The 21,999-nt window shown below is 31.0% G+C and overlaps 6 protein-coding genes, 1 long non-coding RNA gene and 1 pseudogene across 9 annotated transcripts in view; 7 read left to right on the top strand and 1 right to left on the bottom strand.

The window, feature by feature from the left end:
• Positions 1-5,440, top strand: part of LOC145184573 (uncharacterized) — a 44,991-nt gene extending 39,551 nt beyond the window's left edge. For both annotated transcript variants that reach the window (XM_090093899.1, XM_090093900.1), the window contains 2 exons: positions 4,319-4,571; positions 4,660-5,440. In XM_090093899.1, the coding sequence (XP_089950025.1) occupies positions 4,319-4,571; positions 4,660-5,183 (777 nt within the window). In that variant the 3' untranslated portion in view covers positions 5,184-5,440. The remainder of the gene's footprint in view (positions 1-4,318; positions 4,572-4,659) is intronic.
• LOC149886075 (uncharacterized) overlaps positions 1-21,999 on the top strand; it is a 403,391-nt pseudogene that overhangs the window by 55,758 nt on the left and 325,634 nt on the right. The gene's annotated exons all lie outside the window — the stretch shown is intronic.
• Positions 1,896-2,432, top strand: LOC149886082 (uncharacterized). Its single transcript, XM_090093901.1, has one exon. The coding sequence runs from the start codon at positions 1,896-1,898 to the stop codon at positions 2,430-2,432; it is 537 nt and encodes a 178-aa protein (XP_089950027.1).
• Positions 7,471-11,920, bottom strand: LOC149886081 (uncharacterized). Its single transcript, XR_016454443.1, has 2 exons — positions 10,062-11,920; positions 7,471-7,516 (listed from the first exon to the last, which is right to left on the bottom strand). It is a non-coding gene; the product is annotated as an uncharacterized LOC149886081 (long non-coding RNA).
• LOC145190911 (uncharacterized) lies at positions 16,871-17,488 on the top strand. The gene has a single exon (XM_080067816.2). The coding sequence runs from the start codon at positions 16,871-16,873 to the stop codon at positions 17,486-17,488; it is 618 nt and encodes a 205-aa protein (XP_079923942.2).
• On the top strand, positions 17,617-18,150 carry LOC149886080 (zinc finger MYM-type protein 1-like). Its single transcript, XM_090094319.1, has one exon. It carries the CDS (start codon positions 17,617-17,619, stop codon positions 18,148-18,150), a length of 534 nt encoding a protein of 177 aa, XP_089950445.1.
• Positions 18,340-19,395, top strand: LOC145190912 (uncharacterized). Its single transcript, XM_080067817.2, has one exon. It carries the CDS (start codon positions 18,340-18,342, stop codon positions 19,393-19,395), a length of 1,056 nt encoding a protein of 351 aa, XP_079923943.2.
• LOC149886079 (uncharacterized) lies at positions 20,768-21,397 on the top strand. The gene has a single exon (XM_090094318.1). The coding sequence runs from the start codon at positions 20,768-20,770 to the stop codon at positions 21,395-21,397; it is 630 nt and encodes a 209-aa protein (XP_089950444.1).

The following is a 21,999-nucleotide window of genomic DNA, read 5'->3' as shown; positions in this document are numbered from 1 at the left end:
ATCGAGAAAATTAAATTATTATCAATTTTTTAATTTTTAGATTTTTAAATCTATTAACAATATTTAAAGCAAAAAAAGATAGCTAAATCTTGTTTATAAAAAATTTCATGTGCTGGTTTAAAAGCAAGCATAACAGAGTAAAAAGTGAAGAGTTAAAACAAACATTAAAAGTTTAAAACAAAAATAAAAAAACAGTTAAAAGTTAAAAAATTAAGTTTATCTTACTTAACTTTTAATAAAAAATTATTTTTTATCAAACTTAACTTTTAATAAAAAATTATTTTTTATTAAAAGTTAAGCTTGAATAGCAAAGAAAAGTTAATTATGTAAACAATTATGCAAAGAAATAAATAATGATAAAAATTGAATTTTTGAGATGTTTTGATGGTTTTCTCAATATAACATAACGTTACATCCGACTGGTTTTGGTCAGATGCGTCACAAATATCATTTTTTGTTAAGACAAATATAAAGGAAAAATTCAAATAATCTGATTTATTCCATTTTTATGTCACTTTATTTTTTTCTTCTTTTCAGACGCCTAAGCTATCTAATATTTGAGAATTCTTCAACAAGGTGGAGGAAAACAAGGCAAAATATAAGGCCTGTGTCAAGCCAAAAACCAAGGAATCATTAGAGCTTGCTCACTAATTCAATGAAGATCTAAACAAAAGATTCGAATGGGAGCTGATAAATATTGAATTCTCTATTGCTCATTTTTTAAATCCTAACAGCAAGAGCATGTGCTTTGTGGATGAGGGGAAAAAATTTGAAGTAGTCAAACCTGCAGTAAAGAAAGCTTTGGAAGAACTGTCAAAAAAAGAAATTTTTGCCAGCCAAAGCACTCCTTCCCCTTCAATGTTGGATGATGAAGATGATGACAACTTTGATTTCACTGAACAACTGAGGAAGAAAGTGTTTCGTGCAGGTTACATTAATCCTGGAGGTGAAACAAGCACCAAGAAAGCCATTTCAGCTGAAATTGAGGGGTATTTAAATGAAAAACCAGTTCCATTAAGTACAAATGTAATGGTATTATAGAAACCAGTATATTTACCCACTGATGTCAAGGCTGGCCAGAAAAAACCTCTGTATACCTGTTGCACCATCAACATCTGAAAGAGTTTTCTCAATAGCGGGGAATATGTACAGCTCTAGAAGAACCAATCTTTCAATCTCAATGGCAGAGATAGTAGTATACATGAAAAAAAAACACTAAGCAACTCAGCAAACTTCAAGACATTGTGTGGCCAGGAAATGATTTTGGAAAATGATTTGTGATCAGTGTGATTTTGACTTTTTTTTATTTCTTAACATGCAAATCATTTCATTTCATTGTTATATTATAAATAAATAAAAACGAATATTATTTCAAAATCATTCCTTATTCTGAATCCGTATAAATCCGTAAAAATAATATCGGTTCGGATTCCAATTCGAAAAAATTTTCGAATTGCAATCCGATCCGAAAGTATCGAATCTGATTGCAATCCGAAAAAATAATCCTAAAAAATTTTAACGAATTATTTTCCGATACATTATTTTCGGATCAAATCATTCCGTAAGTAATTTGACCCGTTTAGTATAGATAATTCGGTGCACAATAGACCTTTTCATAAAGCATTCCGTGAAAACGAGGCAGTGTTTGTAACAATCAAAACAAATCAACGATATTTAAAAATGGCAATATCATCTGGGTTGCAATGTGCTTCATATGAATGTTTTTCATATAGCTATGATTTTGTAGAGTTCCAACAAATATTAGTTTTTTCACATTTCCAGCCGAAACTGGAGGTAAGAATATTTTGTGCAACTTGATAAAAAGACAAGAAAATAAAGATAATTTCAAAATAACAAAATCTACTTAATTATGTCAAAAGCATTTCTTACAAGAAATGATCCATAGAACCCCTGGTGGTACACGGATAAGACTTATAAAAGGTGCTAGGCCGATATTGCACTCATGGAATAACTTTTCAGTAGCAGATACATCTAGAAAACCACCAAGTTTCAGTCAATATTTAAAGAAAATATGCAGGCCTCAACTTCAAAATTTCGATGACGATTCGTCTGCATCAACATTATTATTACCGCCGCTAAATGAAGTAAATTCCTCTTTATTAACATCATTTTTAATGCCAGTAATAGAAGTAGATTCTTCTTTATTGCTCATATATGAACTGGAAAAGGAGAACCACATATTAAAGGTTGATTTAGAAAGGAGTAATGAATTTCTAGGTGTACGTTGCATTTGTTTCACTGATATTATGGAAAATGATGAAAGTTGTAATCATTATACTGGTTTTCCATCAATTAACATTTTAAAAATTGTTTTAGAATTTTTAGACCCTGGTGAAAATGGAAGAAACATAATTCTATACAACAACCGAAAAACAAAAATAAGTTCGTCCACCGGACATCCAAGAGCATAAAAGCCACTTGATGCATTTATTTTAACATGGTCTCAAATACTGTAAATACATGGATAAATTTTATGTATATAAGACTTGGATCAATCTGCATATGGCCTAGTATGGAGCAAGTTATGAAAACAATGCTGCAATCAATAAAGGAAAAGTTCCCAACTGTGAATTGTATCATTGATTGTGTAGAGTTTAAGGTGGAAACACCATCTAAATTATTTATGCACAAAATTATATATTCAGATTACAAAAGTCACACAGCAGTTAAAGTTTTAGTAGGAATTGCACCTGGGGGAGGATTTACATTTATTTCAAATGCCTACCCAGGGAGTATCTCTGATAAAGAAATTGTTATTAAAAGTGGATTTTTAAGTCAAGCATTATGGAATCCAGGTGAAAGTGTAATGAGTGACCATGACTTTACATAAGCAGAATACCTCAGACCACTTGGTGCTAATCTTGTTTTACCATCATTTTTAAGGGGTAGATAACAATTTACTATTGAGGAAACAGTTTTAAGTCAACAAATTGCAGATGAAAAAATCCATGTGGAGAGAATGATACATAGGTTAATGTGTTATCATATATTTGACTATGTTATCCCAATGAGTATAATGGGTTCTTTAAATCAAATTATTTCAGTAGCTGCTTTATTGTCAAATTTTCAAGATCCAATTATCAAAAATTAAATTGAACAGCTAAGCTAATTTAAAAGCATTTAAAATTGTCACAGTTAAGTAAATCAAAAATCTTTAATAACTCATATACTTTGATAAAGTCTTTTATATATATATATATATATATATATATATATATATATATATATATATATATATATATATATATATATATATATATATATATATATATATATATATATATATATATAGGGAGAAACGTAAAGATGCTGCATACTACCTTTAGAGCGATTTTGCTAAGAATTTAGAAAAAAGAGAGAAAAAACTTAAAAATATCTTAGATATCAAAAAATAACTCCTGATGTTGAAAGTTTTAAATACTTTGTCTGATTTAGTGTTTTTTACTTAATGTTACTTTAATAATTACCTTTTTATTTTGACTATATTAGTGTATTTTGTTTTATATTTAAGTTTATCTTATATCTATTAAGAAATTAAAAAAAAAACATAAAAAACTAAAAAATTATTCCATAACTGCCTTAAGAAGAAAAGGAAAGAATCCAAAAATGGAGGGCTAACCTTAGGCAACAACATTAATACTATACATAAAGTGCCTCTTAAGAAAAGGAAAGAATCCAGAAATGGAGGGTTAACCTTAGACAATAACATAGTAAATGAAAATTAAATTTTAGAAACTAAATAGAGAAAACACCACCACTTATCACCTCTAAACCCTACAAAATTTTTGGTAAAAGATAAGTTTGTTTTGATTGTTACAAACACGCCCTCGCTTTGAGAAAACTCCATTCTCCGTCGCAGATATTTATGAAAAGGTCTATCCGCAAACCGATAAACAGTAACGGATCGGCGGTCTCTAATAATTACTTTATAGTTTTCAAGCTATTCTTTAATACTCTAATTGTTGTGTGAAGCCACTGTATTAAAGTCAATTATGGTTTTTTCCGACATAATCCACATAACCTCAAGAAAAAGCTCTACGTGTTTTTTCTTAGTAACAGTCTGATTTTACTCCTGAAGAAGCTGAAGACCTAACGTAATCTAATCTAATGAAGATCAAAATTTAGTATTGAAAAATGAAGTGTCTGTGATTTATCATATATATTAAAGTTTGTATATATTGTGGATATTATCATGCAGTTTTAAAAATTATTAGTTTTTATATTGCGATAAATATTTAAATAAACGAGTAAATATTTAAAGAATTTTTTTTTATTTTTTATTTTTTGATCGTAATAGGAGGAGAGTAACGATGAATCTGTCATTAATGAAAGCGTAGTTGTGGAGAAAACTTTTTCTGATGAAGACTTATCATCATCAACTGATATCAACCAAAAAGATTTATCTTCAGATTCGGAGAGTGAGAAATCGAGCTCTTCTTCAGCTTGTGAAAAAAGAAATTCCCCAATAGTTACTTCAAGTATTATAAATGACATCAATACGGAATCGAATAAAGTTTCAAAAAAATCATACCCTGAGAGTCACGTACCTGGTGAGAAATTTTTCCGTGAATTATTTGTTTCTTTTGAAGCTTTAAAAATAAATGTAATTTGTGGTTTCTTTTTTTTCTTTCGTTCAAGATTTATTTCAAGATGTTAAGGACGTTGACAAATCTTCTGAAAGTATTTCATTTGACCAATCAAAGAAAGCTAGCATGTCTGAAAAGGTTAGTTCACATGACGATGATATTGAATTAGATTATAATGAAGACATTGGTGCCATTTATGAAAACCTTGATTTTGGAGACGATGAACAATCTAACAGCTGCGGTGTAAATAAACGAAACAATTGTGATGAACCCGAAGAAGGTGAGTTACTGGAGGATGATATATTTGTTCTCTCACCAAAACCTGTTGGCCACTTACCAACACTTGAAAGTGATTTGTGTGTTAGCGAACCCAACGATAGAGATATTGAAAATGCTGTAGACAATGCTATAAACGAACAGGAAATAAACGGAGGTTATATAACAGAATCAAAAGAAGAAGATAATTTATCAATTACCGATGAATCTAATTTCAACAACATTTTAACGAACGCTTTACATACAAATAATAAAAATAGGACTCGTGAAATGAAAAGTAATATTAATGATGTGAGGTAGCATTTCGCGCATTTTTACCTAACAACGTTTTTTAGTTACAAACTACATAAAAAAATCTTCATGACTTTTGATTATTCAAGTTATTTTATCTAACCAAAAACTTTGTTTTAATCAAGTTCAATCTTAATAATAGTCTCTATGCAGTGGCTTGTAAATTGAGTGTAACGGTGCTAAAATCTAAACTAAACCTTTTTCCAGATTGGCGATAAGCACCACATTGTAGAGTTGGTTTTTAATGAAAAAATTCGTTTGAAAAATAATCTAGTTTCAAGTTATTTATACCTCAGATTTCGCTTCTTGATTTTCGCTTCTTTCAACTGATTGGCACATATTTTCTTTAGGTGCGTAACCATGTCGAAAAATCTACTAAGGTTATTCATTATTTCAAAAAGTAATGGTAGTTTAAGTTGTTAGAGCAGTGTGGGATAAAATAGGTCTAAATTTCATTTAAAATTCAAGTAATTGAAAGACTTGTTTATAAATTAAACTATTGAAATAGCAGTTACCAAGAACTTTCTAACAACATTTGTGACATCTTTCTCAGGCTGGCTGTTTAGTCAGTTGTATTATAAAATTTGCTTAATATCAGAAAGCGATGATTTAGTACATAATTTGCTGCAGGTGTTAAACTGTAACTACAGTTTTTATTAATTTGTGCATTGCACCGCACTCTAGTTTGTATCTATTAAAGAGCTTTAAGTCTCTTTAATAGGTACAAACTAGAAGAACATGCCAAATACGAGAATAGCAAAAAAAATTTAAAACGCCTCAACGCGATTGCGTTTGTACTGGTCATGGTCTGATCTAATCTTAAAAGGCAACATAATTGTTACTATAAAACGAATTTATTACAATTGATTGTTATTATAATAATAAACCTTGGGGGTAAACTTATTAATTTTTTAAGGCACTTGATATTTCAACAAATTGATCAGCATCTTTTTTGCCTTTTGGTGCTTGTAGTTGAGCAACTAGAGCTCTTGTTTACTATAAGTTTCTAGCAACAATAACGTTTTATGATTAAGAAGTAAAATATATCTATTAAAAATTGTTAAAAATAAGTATACAATCCAAACAAGCACTTAGTTTGTTCGAGAAAATCATATCTAAGAATTCAGTGTTGACCTCCGGGTCATCTGGATTACCTATATTCAGTAGGTATTCTAACGGTTTTACAACCAAGAAAAATTTTTGCTTTAAAAAATAGGATTCTTCATATTTCTGTGACTCAAATATAATAAGCATTCCTATCAAATTTAATTGTATTTTAATGCAGTGGAGCCAAGGTTTAAAATTCCAATACTTATCTGAATTGCGGAATAGATGAGAAATTGATTTATATATTGGAGATATTTGCAGTAGTAAAGCTACAGATATTTGCAGCAGTAAAGCTGTACCGCTACAATATAGGTAAATTTAAGCCATTCAATTTATAAATAACAATTTAAAATTATATATATATATATATATATATATATATATATATATATATATATATATATATATATATATATATATATATATATATATTTGAATAAAAAATACAAACAAATATATCTGTTTTTAATATCTATCTAATTTTATATCTTTAAACGTAGGAAATTATATGAAGACCACACTGGAAAAATGATCAAGCTACATTTTTGCTTTTTTTGGGTTTTCGCCCCTTTTATATTCGGCTGCAGTTTAACTATATATCAATTGACTATATAATTAGAAAACCGATGAAATTACACAGATACTTAGCTTAACCAAGGACGTATTAATAGATGGACGTTCAACGCATTGTTATAGATCAGAGGTGCCACCAATTAGCCAAAAACTATGCGTGTTACCGTCAATTTTCTAAATTCATGATACATATATTCCGACTTCTACCCGTCAAATTTCCGTCAAAAAACCTCCCTCAGTAAACCAATTATAATCATGTATTTACTGAAGCTTATAGTTATAAAAGACAAAAAAATTAATCAAGAATAGTTCACAAATCTGAAAAAGGTTGATTTGAGCTATGAACTTTGCTTGTGAAAAATTTAACTGTGTTTAAACTTTGACGTCTAAAACTAGGCTTTTGCAAAAAGACTATGTTTGGTTTACTAGAATGGATAGAGTATAGTGAAACAAATTTTCCTTATTAAATTGAAGCTGCTATGATATAGTTTAAAGGTCGAAAAAGATATTTTTAGTGTTCTTTTCACCCCACTCTCAGATTATGCTTCCCACTTTAAGGTTCAAATCAGAGAGTATTTCTTATTTTTGTCGGAAATGTCGAACTAATTTGCCTCGCTTTTTTTTTTCTCTTGAATTTGTGATTTTTTTTTTTCGTGAACGACCTCAGACCTTCCAACTCTCACGGTTTTACCGTGAGACTCACGGTTTTATAACGAACCTCACGGTCTCACGGTTGATCCAAAATTCTCACGGTAAATTTTAAAAATTTTCCGAAGAACTTTTTTTTTCAATTTACTCTTAATATTTTAGCTTAAAATAATAACAATATATATTCTGAAAAAGATTGTGATTACATCAAAAACTAATTAATATTAAGTGAACGAAACAGATCATAAAACCGGCTCCGACTTATAAATAGCTTTAAACATGAGTTTTTTTATATAATAAATTAAATCCGAATTTTTAAAAATGGCGTCAAAGCAAACATATAAATGCAAATTTAACTCAACTGGTGCCAAGATTACCCTGTTAGGGCTGTTAAAGGTAATATTTACCAATTTTACTGTGTTCCGTGTGTTAAAAAACTAACTTGTCATCATCAAGGAGTTAAAGATGTATCTGATCATTGCAAAAAAAACAGTCACAAAGCAAATGTAATTGCATTAAAAAAGCAAACTTCTTTAAATAACTTTTTAAAAACTGACACAACATTAGATAATCAAGTAATTAATGCTGAGGTCATGGTAACAAATTTTTTGGTTCAGCACAACATTTCTTTAGCCACTTCCGATCATCTTACATCTCTTTTTAAAGAGGTTTTTCCAGACAGTAAAATTGCCAAGAGGTATGCAGCAAGTCGAACTAAAACAATGGCTATTATAAACGAATCATTTGCTCCAAATTGTCGAAATTACATTGTGGAACATTGTAAAGTTCATCCATATTCCTTAGGCACAGATGGATCGAATGACTCTGGCATTGATAAGATGAATCCTATATGTATCAAAATATTTGATGCTAACCGCTCAAAAACAATAACATGTCATTTCTTTGATATGTGCTTAACATCTGGAGTTGATTGTGCAAAGGCTGCTGTTATCTTTTCTTCTATAGAAAAAAAATTTAAAGTATATGAAATTCCTTGGGAAAATTGCATAAGTTTAAGTGTTGATAATACAAACTCTATGATTGGAAAAAGAAATTCAGTTGCATCAAGATTTTTAGAAAAAAATAATAATATCTTTATTGGTGGCTGCCCTTGTTATCTTGCACACTTAGCTGCTAGTAAAGCACATGATGTTTTTTGTGATTATATTGCATTAAATGTCGAAAATGTTATGATTGACTTGTACTATTGGTTTGATAAGAGTGCAAAACGAAAAGGCAAATTGAGAGAGTACTTTGAATTTTGTAATCAAGAATATCAAGGCATTCTAAAGCATCTATCAGTTAGATGGCTATCTTTAGAGAAATGTATTTCAAGAGCTATTGTCAAGTATACAAGCCTGAAAGTTTATTTTTCAAGTGAAAGTTTTGCTGATGAAAGGTTTAAGCGTTTATATGACAAATTTCATAATCCAATTTTGGAACCAGCAATGCTTTTTCTAACTTCAGCATTACCTTTGTTTTTACATTTCAATCTACTATTGCAGCAAGAAGAGCCAACAATTCATTGTCTAAAATCAGCAATGGAAAGTCTAGGCAAAAAGCTGGCTAAGCGCATTATTCTACCAAACAAACTGAAAAACATTTCATCGGTTTTAGAAATAGACTTAGAAGATTCAAAAAATTATATTGATACTCAAGATATTAATCTTGGAGTTCTAACAAAACAAAAACTCAGGCAACTCTTTGAAACAGGAGATATTTCACAAAAACAATATAAAGAATTTCATGATGCTGCTCACTATTTTTTTAAGTCGACTCTTAAATATATTAAGCACAAATTTCCTCTTAATGACGATTTAATTGTTAATTCTGGTTGGGTGGATGTTTTAGACCGTGAAAACTCGAAGTGGGAGCAAGTTCAGTATTTTTATGACCGGTTCCCACACTTGATGAATGGTATCAAACCTGATGAATTGTATGAGGAGTTTAGCGATTATCAGATTTTAAAGAACAATGATTTTGATGATGTTTTTGAGGAAGCTGAGATACCTGAAAAGATTCTTGATGATATTGGAGGTGAACCTTTGTTTCACTACAGAATTGACGTTTTATGGTACCATATTTCAAAAATGGTTATTCCCAACACTTTAGTTAAACGTTTTAAACTGCTACCAAAATTAGCTGAAATTGTTCTCATTATTCCCCACAGTAACGCTGAGTTAGAATGATTGTTTAGTATTGTAAAAAAAAACAAATGTCTTGAGAGATCAGCATTAAAGTTGGATAGGACATTATCAAGTATTTTAGCTATGAAAACAATGTTTCCCGAGGCTACTATACCGTGTTTTCAATGGAAACCATCTGAACAGCTGTTAAAAACATCAAAAAAAGCAACAAAAATGTACAATGCTAAACATAATGAATAAATATTATTTATTCATTTATAAAATGTAACTTTTCATTCTATTTTAATTTTTCTTGTTTGAAAAAAAGCCCTTTTTTTTTAATTTTACGCTTCCCAAGGTTTTTGTGTAAATCTCAAGGTTTTTTTTAATGAATCTCAAGGTTTTAAAAAAAATAGGTTGGAAGGTCTGCGACCTAGTTAAAAAATTTCATACTTTCGATACCTAAACTGCATTTTGTCTAAAGGTATTATAACTAAAAGCATCTTAAAGTTCATAAAATACTATTTGTTTCAGGAGTTGGAAAGATATATAACGTATGTATTTTTAATGAGCATTTTTGTTTAAGCATTTTTAAAATGTCATGTAAAGCTACTTTAAGTTATAATGATCTTATTTTTTTAATTATTACTGTTGTTACTAATAGTAATAACAGAAATAATAAAAATGATAAAACCATACTTTTAGTTGCATATTCTTGAGCCTTCTACAAGTGATGCATAGCCTTATTTTTAACCTTTTCTAAATATTATATCAAAAGAAGTAATCTTATATTCATATTTATTATCTCATTACAGGATAAATAATGAGTCTTCATGAGGAATATTTAAAACATTTATGTAGAAAGTGTGGCTGCATAATAAAGCAGGATAGTCACTATCAAATAAAACCTTTTGTAATCTATAAACAAGCAATTCTTAGCTTTTACAAGCTGGATACAACCTCAGACTATCAAAAAGTTTATCCTGAATATTTATGCAAATCATGTTATATGGTCTTATACAGGTTAGATTTAAAATCAAAAAAAGGCTTTGAAGTTGAGAGGAATGATAAATTCTTCACTTTTTTTGAACACACAAAAACCTGTTATGTATGTAACACACTCACAAGAGTTGGAAGAAATAAAAAAGTACATGCGATAAGTATTCATCAACAGTTAAAAGCATTTGCATCAAAACATGGTTTTGACTGTTACAATGAAAATAATAAAAATTATTTTGTAATAGTTAAAATCAATAGTTATTGCCAATCAAATGGCATGTGGAGACTAATTATTTTAAATCGTGAAGTGCCATTATCCATTAATATTAACAAATCTCTTCTAGATCAACTAAATCTTCAATCTGCTAATATTATATTCTACAACATTTCATGCATAAACATCTGTAAATGTAATAATGACTTCCAGTATCTTTTTTTGTAATCAGAAATAAATTTTCTGATTTTAAAAATTTCCAAAGCACATCAAATGAGGATGTTGGAATAATTGAAACGAGAGAAGGCAATACAGTTGAAAACTTTAAAGTTATTAGACATAAAGGTTGTTCATTAATAAGTTTAAAAGTCTGTTGTGATTTTAGTACCATCTACCATACTAACTTGGCTGTAATGGAACCCAGGTTAAAGAGAAATGTCAATCATCTATTAAGTTAACTAGCCATTTTTTAACTGTGTACATTTTCTTACACCAGTATATGTAAAAAATGTAATAAAGACAACTTGCATTCTTCTATATGGAAGTTCAATAGTACATTACAACAATTTACAGTTTTGAATAATTTCTAAAATCAAAATTAAGAGTTATTACAATATTTTCATAATCTGGGAGTATTTGCAAATATAAATTAGCACCCATTTAGGCGTTAAGCTCCACAACATGTGAGTATAACCACACCTTTAGTGGCAATGTAACATTTCTTTTCATGCTTTTTAAAATTCGATTCTCTAAGATATTTATTGTAACAAGCGTTCTTCTGTTTTTTTCAGCATTTTGGTTTCTTTTGCAATCAGCTTCTCTGTAGGAATTGCTGGTGGTATGAGCTCCAATTCAAAATCCTCTGATAACAATTCCGCTAACTCTTCAAGATCTATCTCAATAAAATCATCCACTACTAATTCAATTTGGTTATCAATACTTTCAAGCAAAAAAGAATAATTTTGATTAATAGCAAAGTTTTCTGTCATTTTATGTATCGATGCTCAGTAAAATACTTTTAAAAATATTTTTATTGGATAGTCGAGATTATCTTTTTCCGACGTCGAAAAAAATAAAAATACTCCCCGGTTTCGCAATTATCACCTATTGTTTCGCTTTTGTTATCTAAACAATAGCGTAACACGCATATCTTTTTTATAAAACAATGCGTTGAACGTCCATCTATTAATACCAGGGATGCGCCGAACATTCGGCAAAACCGAACGTTCGGCTATTTTGTCGAACGTTCGGTTCGGCCGAACCTTAGCAAAGGTTCGGCCAATAATGCAAATTTGGAAATCATCATACATTTACCTAAATATAAATAAAACTTAACTCATTCGTACCATAGCTACAGTTTAAATAGATAGAGTTTTTATTAAAAAATGAGTACCAATTGAACATAGAAGGACATAAGATTTTATAAATGTATTTCAATACAGTTTTAGTTTAAATTTTATTATGTATTTTCAATAAAGAATAATTTTAATCGGACCAAATGGAATAACAGATTTACCAAAACTATTACTTGACTAAAACAATTGTAAAACAAATACCCCTACATCAATTGGGTATTGTTTTATTTCATCACAAAAATCTAATATTATAAAATCACCATTTGTTAATCTTAAAATAAGAAATTGGAATTTAAACGAAAAAGATATTTTATTGAACTTAAGTTTGTTAAACATGATGCCTATTGTTGCTGGGTAAAATAAATAAATTTCTCTACAGAGAAATTCTTACAAGCTTGCTACTCAACTGGTTTAACTGATAAAAAATATTTGAATGAAACAAACTTAGGGAAACATATTATTATGGAGTTCCATAATAACGCTCCAATTAAGTGTTTTGTTATTAATGTATAATTTTATTATGTAATAGTAATAAAAATCACGAATCAATAACTTTAGAAAAATAAAATGTCAAAAACATGAAAATCAATTATCACTTGTTGCTCTCAAGTTATAATGTATAAACATTAATTTTTCACCATTTTCTGGTGATAGTCTGTTTCTACTTGGTTCATAAATGTTGCCACCTGTACTAAAAAGTCTTTCACTTTCAACAGAAGGAGGTGGTGCTGAAAGAAACCTTTGGGCTATTTTCATTAAATTTTTTAAAGAGTTTCCACAATTTTTCCACCATAAAAGAGGACTTTCTTTTTCCATTACAAGAGGGAGTTTTAAATACTCTTCAATCTCCATGTTGATCATTTGCACATTAGAGTGTGATCTTTTAAACCTTTTGCTATCTTTAGTAATTGAAAAATTGGAATCACATTCATTTATAGTTGTCAGTTTGGAAACTAGCCGAAAACATTCAATAAATTTTGGATACACTGGTTTCACAAACACTTCATTTGTGTCACCTACTGCGGGTCCTTCACAATCCGAATCAGAGGATTCAAGTTCTAAATTATGTTGCTGTATTTCTTGCATCTGCTCATTTAGCCAATTTTTTATTACATTCTCATCTTCCTTTTGATACATTAATTTATATCTAGGATCACAAAAGGTGGAAAGACATAACTACTTATCATGTAAAAATGTACTCAGTCTTTTGTCTACTGACTCTTTCAATTGTTCAACTAAAGTATTTATACTTAAAAAAGCCTAACAAACTAATGCTTGATTAAAAAATACTTTAAGAGCCATAATCGAAGGAATAACATCTGATAAAAATGCTTCACGTTTGCTGAGATTAACGGTTAAAGTTTTAAATGGTTCTAAAATAGGAACTATTCCATCTTGTAGCAACATCTTGTATTAACCTATGCTTATTTGTACCAAGTTGTTCCTGAATTGCTTCTAATTTTGCTGCTGCTATTGGTGAATGGTGAAAATGTGTTGCCAGACGTCTGCAACAAACTTAAATTTCTTTCACAGATTGTTGCGACAAAATTGAGTCATGTATACATAACTGTATTGTATGTATAAAACATGGCATTGACTTAAAACCACTGTCTCTAACACCAGCTACCATATTGGCAGCATTATCTCGTAAAACAATGTGAATTTTTTTGTTTGGAATTTCAAAACTTAGCAAACCTTTATGTAAATACTCACTTATATTTTTTCCTGTGTGACTTTCTGGAAAATGCATAACTCTGAGTACTGCTCTCTGTTGGGAAAATTCATTATTGAGCCAGTGTGCTGTCATGCTTATGAACCCAACATTTGAACTATTTGCTGTCCAAATATCAGTTGTAAGGGAGATATAACTGGCAGCAGATATATTACTCTTGATTGAATTAAACAGATTACCATATATTTGTGGAACAATATTTTTACTAAAGTAACTCCTACTGGGTATTTGGTAATTAGGGCATATCTCTTCAATTAGTTTTCTAAAACCAAGATCTTCTACAATTGTGTATGGTTGAATATCCAACACCATCATTTCTCCAATGCGATTGTGAATCTTGATTGCTCTATGGTCATTAATATCCCACAACCTTTTTTTATTAATACTTTCTACTAAAGTTAATTGTTTTTTTTATTTCTGGATCACTTGATGTAGAAACGGTTGATGTTTCAATAAATTTTTTTTTATCAGACTCTTTTTCAGCCAATAAATACTCTACAAGGTGTTTTTTTTTTAAATGGCGCCTAATTGCACTAGTGGTAAATGTTTTTGGACAATTCCCACCTCTTGAGATTATTGCTTTGCATAGTAGGCAGATACAAAAACGAATGTCTTTCTTAGAAACTTCAAAATATTTCCACACAGTACTTTTAAAAGACATTTTTTCAGAAGACATTGTTTTATACTTTTACAAGATTAAAATGTTATTACTAAATTATAAAAAAGAGGTTTAACCAAAAATAAAGCATTTTAAATTTAAACTGTGTAAAAATATCTTAAAATATAAACAACATGTTACATATTATGTTATTTTATCCTTTACGTTATATGTTATACATTTATTTATATTACCTAACTTTAATAATTGTATTAATTATTTTTTTCAAAAAAAATCGTTAACATTTTTGTTTACACTGCAAATAGAAATGTTAACATTTCTTTTCTTTACACCACAAACAATCATCCAATAATAAATTAACTTTTCAAAGTTACTTTATAATTTTTCAAACAAAATTTATAAACCCTTACTAATGTTTTAACAAACACGTTAAATGTTTAATAACACAATTTTTCAAAACTAATGTTTTGATTCAAAAATAGCAAGAGTTCGGTTGCCGAACCGTTCGGTGTTCGGTAAAATTTCATGGCCGAACGTTCGGATTCGGTGTTCGGCGAAAAATTGAGTTCGGCGCATCCCTAATTAATACGTCCTTGGCTTAACAAATAAGTGAGCTATGGTCTTTTGAAGTTTAAAATCTAATTTACTCAAAACAATAAAAATGTAGCTTGATCGTTTTTCAGTGTGGTCTTCATTTGTTTGTGCATAAACTTGCAGCAAAGACACAATATTAAGACAGAAACGCAAATAAAGTAATGTTGTTATCGACTTCGACTAAATCGACTAAAAGTCGACTAGTCGAAAGTCGAAATTAGTCAGCTTTAAAAAATCGAATAGTCGATTTAATCGACTATGATTTTCCTACTAATCGACTAAAAGCCGATTTAGTCGGTTAATCATCCTAACATCCTTATTTCTATTTTTTCACTTAATTTAATTTTATCAATCTTTAATATTGTTATGATGTTGACCAATGAGTAAAGGAAGTCTTTATAAGTAGTTTATCTTGTAAATATAAATTATTTATAAAGATTAAGCCATGCAACAGTGGGCTACGGGTGAGCAAAACCCCCCACAACCAGGATATTGGAGGAAATTGGACCTGGTTAAGAGGTTGCCAAGGTTTGGCTGAAGAGGTTCAATCGTCGCTGGACCAAATCTGGTAGGAAGAGGGAGAAGTTTTTGGTTGCTGGAAGAGCTGGAGACAGCGGAGAAGATGGAAGTTAATGAAGGAGGTAAATCAAATATAATATAGTTACAATTTGTTTTTAAAGTAATTTAGAATAGATTTTAAAATCCACATACATGGACTTTAATAAATGTTAATTATATCAATAATGAACGAGTGTAAACCTTAATATTTCTTAGAGTAAAAAAACTACAACGTTACGCCATTATTAAACTTCGAACCCCAAATTCCAAAAGCCCGCCAAAAGAAAGAGCACTCCAAATTATAAAACGTGCTCACACGCTCCTCCATTCTCATTAAGTCCCAGTCTTATTTATATAGTTTCTACATAGATAATAAACAGATGGTATCTGAGGATGTTGAGCCAATGGCGTACAGAAGGTTGGGCGGGGGGGGGGGGTGGTCTGTCCCAGGTTCCGTCTTTGGAGTAGGCCCCCAAATGTTAATACAATTTATTTTTTTTTTACTTCAGCCGGATTTTGTAATAGTCAACATTTTTGTTCTGTAATCATAATTGTTTACAACAAAACCTGAAACATGATCGTATCTGCTTGCCAAGATAATAAACATCCACAGCAAACAAACCAAGATGTAAGAAATTGAAATGACATCTTGGCCAATGACAACCACCGTGACTGTTTTGGAGGCCCTCCGCGAAGCTTCTTCCCCCACACCCGCGAGTACTAATAAATAGCCCGCCTTACCTACGAGTCTATGGTTCATGATGGTTCAGGCAGACTGACGGATGTTTATGTTGTTTCGTTAATGTGATTAATATACTCTATCATTCAGTACCTCAATAATTCGAGAGCAAATCACGTCTTCAGTTCGTCATCACCAAGTTACATGATAAGTTATAATTTTATTCCTGCATATAGGCCTAACAAGGCTGCGTGAGAAGATTTTAGTTATCAGGTTATAATTTTATATCACACGTCGTTTTTTGTTGAAGCCACATAAGGGGCCTGTCCTTAAACACTATCCGTATTGTCAATTTAATTACTTGGTTTTTAATAACTAATTTTGACCTTAAAAATGAGTAGGCCTAGCCTATTTTGGTAAACAATAGTTTTTATCAGTGGTACGAAAATATTTAGTTTTAACATTGTTTGCTCGTCCTAGCGAATTTCGCATATGGAAGGAGAACAAAAAGCCAAAGAACAAGAATTACAACGGTTGTCGGGTTCAATACTTAAATTTACTAAAAGGGCACTATCCCAGGCAAACAATGAAGCAGGGCCAGAGGAGGGCCCTGAATCTTTAGAAGGCCCAAGTACAAGCTATGGCCAACGGAATGAACAAACAAGCAATGAAGAACAAGAAAAAGGAGAAGAAGAACAATACAAAAGGCAAGAAGAAGAAGACATAACCAGTTCGATACGTTCTGAATCAGACGCAAATTCAGTACACGAATCAGAAGATTTAACATTAAATTATGATGTTGGAAACTGGCCCACTCCAATGCCAGATTATCTCAGAACCGATGTTATAAGACATGGCAGTGAAATTTATCAGAACTTGGAGGGGCTATTTGATCCAGTTCATAAACCAGGAGAAAATTCAAAGGGTCAAACTAGGCAGCTGACAAAAAGCTGGTTTTACAAGAAGCTTCCAATTGGAGAACAGATTTTGAGGAAATGGATGGTCTATTCTCATGAAAAAGAATCACTGTTTTGCTTTTGTTGCAAGTTGTTTGATAAGAACGATAATCCAACGACCAAATCAAGTTTCATCACAGGATTCAATAGTTGATGGAAATTGAATCATAAAGTATCAGACACGAAAACTCTGAATTGCATATTAACAATTTAGAAAAATGGAAAACACTTGCAGAAAGGCTTATCCAAAACAAAACCATCGACGCTGCTCAACAAGACGTAATGGAAAGAGAGAAGAAGAAATGGAGAGACATTTTGCATCGTCTTTTAGATATAACACTTTTTTTGGCAAAGCAGAGTTTGCCTTTTCGAGGCCACAGGGAAGACTTTGCTTCTGAAAACCGTGGTAATATCTTGGAATTTGTCAGCCTCCTTTCAAACTATGACCCTGTTTTAAAGGAGCACAGCATACGGCTTCAGCAATCATTGAAATCAGGATTGATTCCAGTTTCTTATTTATCGCCTGCAGTGCAAAATGAGTTTATATCTCTTTTAGGCGATGCTGTAAAACAAGAATTAATCTGTGAAATCAAGAAAGCTAAATTCTATGGCATATTGTTTGACAGCACGCCAGATATATCCCACACTGAACAAATGAGTCAGGTCATAAGGTATGTGAAAATTAACAACAGGAACGTGGAAGTGAAAGAACCATTTCTAGGTTTTATTCCTCTAAGTGGGAAAAAGGTAGACTTCATAACACAGGAAATCATTCAATCTCTTGAAAAGGACGGCTTGGATTTAAAGCTTTGTTGAAGCCAAGGATACGATAATGCCACGACAATGTCTGGCGTTCATACAGGAGTATAAACCAGAATTAAAGAATTTAATCCAAAAGCAATATTTGTGCCTTGTGCTAACCATTCGCTTAATTTATGTGGCGTACATGCTTTTGGTAGTGTTTCTGTTTGTGTCACATTTTTTGGAACTTTGGAAAGTGTGTACATGTTTTTTTCATGTTCAACACATAGATGGGAGGTCCTAAAAGAAACCGTTGGAGTGACAGTGAAGAGACTTAATGATACCAGGTGGAGTGCTCATCATGATGTTGTGAAACCAATCTTCAAACATTTCGAAAAGTTGGTTAAGGCTGTGGAAAAGCTTTGTGATGCTTCTGAAAACCTAGATACGAGAGGAGCAGCGGAGGTGTTGATGAAAAACATTTGTAATTTCATTTTCTTTTGCTTCTTGCATTTGTGGTACCACATTCTACTCGAGGTGAATCATGCCCAAAAATATCTTCAAATCGAAGGTATTAGCTTGGAAAAGTGTGTTGTGAAGCTGAAAAGCTTGAAGATATTTTTAGTAGAAAGTCGAGAAGTTCTGGTCCATAATGCTGTTGAATATGCGACCCAGACTTGTGCTGAAATGGGCATTGATATGGAAAGCAGAAAACGCAAGCGAGTGAAAAAGATGATGCCAGGAGAAACTGCTAAAGATGCAGGTTTAACTCCACAGAAAGAATTGAAGCGTGCTATGTTCGAGTGCATTGACCACTTTTATGTAGAATTAGAAAAACGTTTTATCTCGATGAACACTGTGTATGAAAAGTTTGCTGTTGTACACACAGGTAATCTTTTGAAGGCAACTGATGAAGAAATTGTAACCTATACCCATCAGTTTTCAGAAACTTTCAATGATGTAGAGGAAGAAGAAATGCTGCCTGAAGTTAAGAGGCTAAGAAGGAATCTGAAGGCTTCTGGCATCAAATTACACATTGCAGCTGCATGGACATCCTTGAAAATGCTTCAGTTTATCATCGAAATGGACTTTCGTGAATCGTTGCCAAACGTGACTGAAGCTCTTAAACTGTTTCTAACTATATGTGTGTCCGTGGCTTCTTGTGAGAGGAGTTTTTCAAATCTCCGCTCTACAATGAGCCAGTCTCGTTTGACGAGCTTGGCCATAATATCAGTAGAAAACGAAATTGCAAAACATGTGAATTTTGATGAGTTAATCAAACGATTTGCAGAAGTCAAGGCTCGCAAGAAAGCATTTTAATGTGTTTCTAGAGGTAACTCTTTGCTGTAAATCTGTTTTTTTTTTACTGTACATTGTACATCATTGTATTATCATTTAAAATAAACAATCAAAAGTAATGTTTTAATCATTTGTGTACATAAATGAATTTCTATAAGTGATAAAATGGCATTAATGGATATATATGTATATATATATATATATATATATATATATATATATATATATATATATATATATATATATATATATATATATATATATAAACATATAAACTAATAGATTATGATAAAGATGGTATTTGCTAATTTTTGTTTTTTACAAACGTTTTCAAGAAAATGGAGAAAGATAATGTGTTATACATACATTCATTAATGTAGTCTATATATATATATATATATATATATATATATATATATATATAGAATTTGTATGTCTAAGTATAAAATTTATTTTAAATCAAAATTATTTTAAATAGCATATACATAAATTTTCATTTTAACCGTTATTAATCGTCAAAAACCGAAAAAAAAAGGTCTGCTATCCAGTGGCGTTCCATTCATTAATGTAGTCTATATATATATATATATATATATATATATATATATATATATATATATATATATATATATATATATATATATATATAGACTACATTAATGAATGGAACGCCACTGGATAGCAGACCTTTTTTTTTCGGTTTTTGACGATTAATAACGGTTAAAATGAAAATTTATGTATATGCTATTTAAAATAAATTTGATTTAAAATAAATTTTATACTTAGACATACAAATTGACAGGATTTCAGAAAGAAATTGCGATACCTCGCAAAGCTTATTTTATTTTTTTTCAAGACTCAGCGCAGAGGTGCTATTCGATTAAAACCAATTTAATTCGATTAAAACATATTTTAACAAACAATTTTACATATGAATGTAAACATATCACACCGAAACCCTGCTTGTTTTAAACGCATAAAGAGCTCTATTCTAATAATAATAACACATTAGCCAATAGACATGTTAACCTTTACCCTGTATATAACATGATAAGAAAGAGGCGATCGATTAGCATGTTAGCTTTTACCCTTCTTGTTCATAGGCGCAGAGTTTTAGTTTTCCCGGATGGGGCATAAAGTATTTTGTAGGAGTTGAAAATCTAAAATAAGAAATAAAAACATAGAAGTAGCTAGGTGGGCAGTTAAGCACAATGTATCCCGTGAGTCCTTCAACGATCTGCTTTCAAATCTCAATAGACGTGGTTATGAGCATTTACAAAAGGATGCTAGAACGTTGTTAAAGACTCCCAGACGACCCTGTACTCAAGAAATCTGCGGTGGCTCCTATGCTTACTTTGGAATTCAGGAAGGTTTGATTCAATGTTTAAAAGAAATGGATGTGACTGATGTTACTGAGATTAAGTTAAAGTTCAGCATAGATGGTTTGCCTTTGTTTAAATCATCACTTGTACAAATGTGGCCTATTTTGGGCATGTTTCACTCAAATATTTTCATTGTTGCAATATACTGTGGGAAATCTAAGCCTCATCCTGTAGATGATTTTTTGAAGGACTTAGTTCTAGAAGTCAAGCACCTCTGTGTAGCTGGTATAACCTTCAACAAAACAAACTTAAAGTTTGGTTTTGGTGAATTTATCTGTGATGCTCTAGCTAAAGCGTTTTTGAAACAAGTTTTTGGACACACCTCAAAGCACGCTTGTGAGCGTTGTGAGATTGTTGGTGAGTATGTTGCTCATCGCATGGTGTTCAAGCCCCAAAGTTCATATCTGTTAAGGTCTAATGCATGTTTTGATCAGCTATTGTATTTAAATTGTCATCAAATTGGTGTATCCCCTCTCTCAAGTTTAGGTGCATCTTTGACCAATGACTTTGTTTTAGATTACATGCATCTAGTTTGTCTAGGAGCAACAAAAAGAATTTTGACTTTTTTAGTTCAGGGTCCAAGAGTATGCAGGCTGTCAAACTTTTTAATAAGCGATGTTTCTAACAGAAATACTCTTTAAATGGCAAGTTATCTTCTGACTTTGCCCGCCAACCACGTTTATTGTCTGAGCTAGACACATGGAAAGCGACGGAGTTCAGGCAGTTTTAACTTTATACTGGTCCTCTGGTGTTGAAAGCTGTGCTTCAAAGTGACATGTATCAACATTTTCTTTTGCTGCATGTTTCTATTTCTATTTTGTTGAGTTCTAATAGTGAGTTCAGACGTCATTACTTATCTTAAGCTAGGGACTTGCTTAACTATTTTGTAGAAAACGCTGCAACGTTTTATGGTGAAACCTTTGTGGTTTATAACATTCACAGTTTGGTTCATCTCTCAGATGATGTTGAAAATCAAGACTGTTCACTCAATGAAATGTCCGCTTTCCCTTTTGAAAATTTTCTGCAAACATTGAAGAAAGAAGTTCGAAACTGCAACAATCCAATATCACAAGTTGCAAAGCGTCAGTTTGAGTTGCAAAATGTCAGAACTGTATTTAAAACTTCAAAGCGTACAAACCTGTCTGTAAGTTTTCGAGATTCTTGTTAAGACTGAACTTGTAAGAGTAAAGAAGGTTTCAGTGTTGCCTTTCAATAATGGTGTTGTATATTTTCCTCTTTTGCA

This window comes from Hydra viridissima, unplaced genomic scaffold (assembly GCF_058129835.1).
Source record: "Hydra viridissima isolate aposymbiotic clone 2 unplaced genomic scaffold, HvirCarnegie_v1 scaffold_7, whole genome shotgun sequence".
Classification (NCBI taxonomy): domain Eukaryota; kingdom Metazoa; phylum Cnidaria; class Hydrozoa; order Anthoathecata; family Hydridae; genus Hydra; species Hydra viridissima.
This window is presented reverse-complemented; position numbering and strand designations above follow the sequence as displayed.